This window comes from Perkinsus marinus (genome assembly GCF_000006405.1).
Source record: "Perkinsus marinus ATCC 50983 genomic scaffold scf_1104296931692, whole genome shotgun sequence".
In the NCBI taxonomy this organism is placed as follows: Eukaryota; Perkinsozoa; order Perkinsida; family Perkinsidae; genus Perkinsus; species Perkinsus marinus.
The window spans coordinates 2616-4890 of NW_003215662.1; the positions used below are offsets into that span (position 1 = coordinate 2616).

Below are 2275 nucleotides of genomic sequence, written 5' to 3' on the forward strand. Positions count from 1 at the left end.
TCAACCAGTTCTTATGGCATATTTGAAACAGCAGTTTATTTTTCATCCCTAACACTGTAGGTCGGTGGCACCTGCGTGAAGATATTTTGGCGTGCTTGTTCAAGGGGCCTCACCTCCGCACACACTGCGCCGCACAGATGCCTCCATGGCATATAAGGAGCTTTGGTAGCTAATATAAAGCCCAACTCAGTCACAAAACTGAGCTTACGCACGTTCCTAACTCAGGAAACCTAAGTACACATGTCGAAGTTTGCCATCACAAAGCTGGCCACAATCACAGTCATCGGACCCCACACTGTGTGGGCCACACACCAAAGAAATACAGTCTCACTGGGACAAAGACCACGACTCGAACTGAGAGAGTACTGTAATTTGGATGATGCCGACGAATTCTCCTGCTGGCCGGTGTCGAAAACCAATAGAAGTACCAACGAAGTAATACTCAAAAAAGTGTATACATGGTTTGGAAATGCCAAATTGGCATGTTATGGTGCTACATGAAGTTCAGTCCGGTCGCTGTCTACCTGTATATACCCAAATCGCGCAGCCTAGTTACTTTTCTGTGGGCCGTGAATGGGCCCCCACTATTCGAATCAGACGGGAGCACCCGGGACGAGCCATGAGACAGTTCTGGCGATTCAAGTCTCCGCAAGAAACCGACCCCTAGTTGTGCTGCTATCGCTTGAAATCGTACGCATACACAAATCCTGATATTGCACGCATAAACGAACGGTGACACCGCAGGAAAATACTGCCAGTCAGCTGTAGTAGACTACGGAGAAGACTGACTCTGCTTCTCAGTTGACCATCGTTCACATTGTAAGCATCACACCGGCCTACAATGAGATGGCACAACAACGTGATGTGGACTGCTTTTCTCTTCCACCTCTGGGAAGTGGCGGCAGCCACTGAACACTCCGGTAAGTGATGATCATTCGAGTTGGCTTCCCCCTGATAACTCGTTGTCAGATTCGCTGCGTCCGGAGGCTCGAAATCTGCAAGTGGACGCTTCAGACTCGCCACTGTGTGTCAGTGAATTTTTCCAAGAACATGGATACATTGAGGTCGACAAAGACGTGAAGTAGGAGCCTCGCTCGATGATCACGCTCTGTGTCATTGATTCATTGTACGATCAGGTATTTCTACATCTTTATAAAGTCCTATTTCTTCCCGGAGAGCGACCCCACAGTCATATGGATGCAAGGGGAGGCGGGCCTCAGTGGCTTGCCCTCTTTCCTCACCACTAACGGGCCGTGTAGTTTGAACACGAGCTCAGGCACAACGGTCCCGAATGGGTACGAAACTGCACCCGGTATTTTTCGGTGTTTCAATACGCTCGTTCTCATCAGGCTGAACTGGAACCAGGCCTTCAACGTGTTATGGATCGACGAACCTGCTGGAGTCGGCTTCAGTACTGGCAAGATCGTCACAGACCAAACGATTCGTGCCGAATACATGTCGGTTGACCATCATCACTATCTGGCATGCAATACTGTCTCTCACAGGCGGAACTTCACCGTTGCCTTCCTCAAGAAGTTCCCACAGTACAATCATCGAGTTCACCTGTTCGGCTCCTCCGAAGCGGGTGAGTCCTGATAAACGGCTACTGGGTATTACAACATAGCTTTCTGAACAGGTCCGGTGATCCCAGAAGTCGCCAAACTCATCTACGAATATAATGCAGGGAAGAGTAGGCGTAAGCAGATAGATTTCAAAGGAGTAGCGCTCGTCAATGCTCTACTATCTATGAGACTTCAGTATGTCCGTCGCAGTTCGCAACAAGCAGGGAATGCTTGGTACTTAGGTACTCAAAACAAGGTAAGATGGCCTATGACAATCCCCCGGCACCTCGGAGGATCACAAAGCCACAGTGAGTGACTCAGTCAGGCACATTTGAGACCTATATTTCAGCAACTATGCGTTCAGGTACGAGAAGATGAACCTAGAAGCTCTGCAATGCATCAACTTTGCAACACTTTGCAACCAAGGACAAGGCGAGCCCCTCTGCATATGCTGTCCACCCAGTCATCGTTTTCAGCTAAGCGTGACTGCGATCGAGCATATACTGCTTGTCAGCAGAGTACAGTGATTTCCTTGCCAAAAGAGGTTAGCATTGACATGTGAGTTTTCTACCAGAATCAGGGCGAGAGATTATCTCAGCGACACGTCATAGCAGGTACGACGTGAGAGAGGTATGTCAGAATCAAGTGCCTGATCACTGCCGACCGTATGCTGATGTATCCGCAATATCATTTGGATTCACATTTCGAATCGT

At 48.8% G+C, this 2275-nt stretch overlaps 1 protein-coding gene across 1 annotated transcript in view; it reads left to right on the top strand.

The window, feature by feature from the left end:
• Positions 1-799: 799 nt before the first annotated feature.
• The window catches only part of Pmar_PMAR012215 (carboxypeptidase S1, putative), a gene marked incomplete at its 3' end in the record, with an annotated part of 1702 nt that continues 226 nt past the window's right edge, over positions 800-2275 (top strand). The window contains exons 1-10 of the mRNA XM_002786243.1: positions 800-920; positions 970-1081; positions 1137-1295; positions 1350-1457; positions 1506-1585; positions 1637-1757; positions 1805-1870; positions 1927-1994; positions 2039-2120; positions 2177-2275. The exon at positions 2177-2275 is cut by the window's right edge and continues 4 nt beyond it. Coding sequence (XP_002786289.1) covers positions 842-920; positions 970-1081; positions 1137-1295; positions 1350-1457; positions 1506-1585; positions 1637-1757; positions 1805-1870; positions 1927-1994; positions 2039-2120; positions 2177-2275 — 974 coding nt within the window. The 5' untranslated portion in view covers positions 800-841. The remainder of the gene's footprint in view (positions 921-969; positions 1082-1136; positions 1296-1349; positions 1458-1505; positions 1586-1636; positions 1758-1804; positions 1871-1926; positions 1995-2038; positions 2121-2176) is intronic.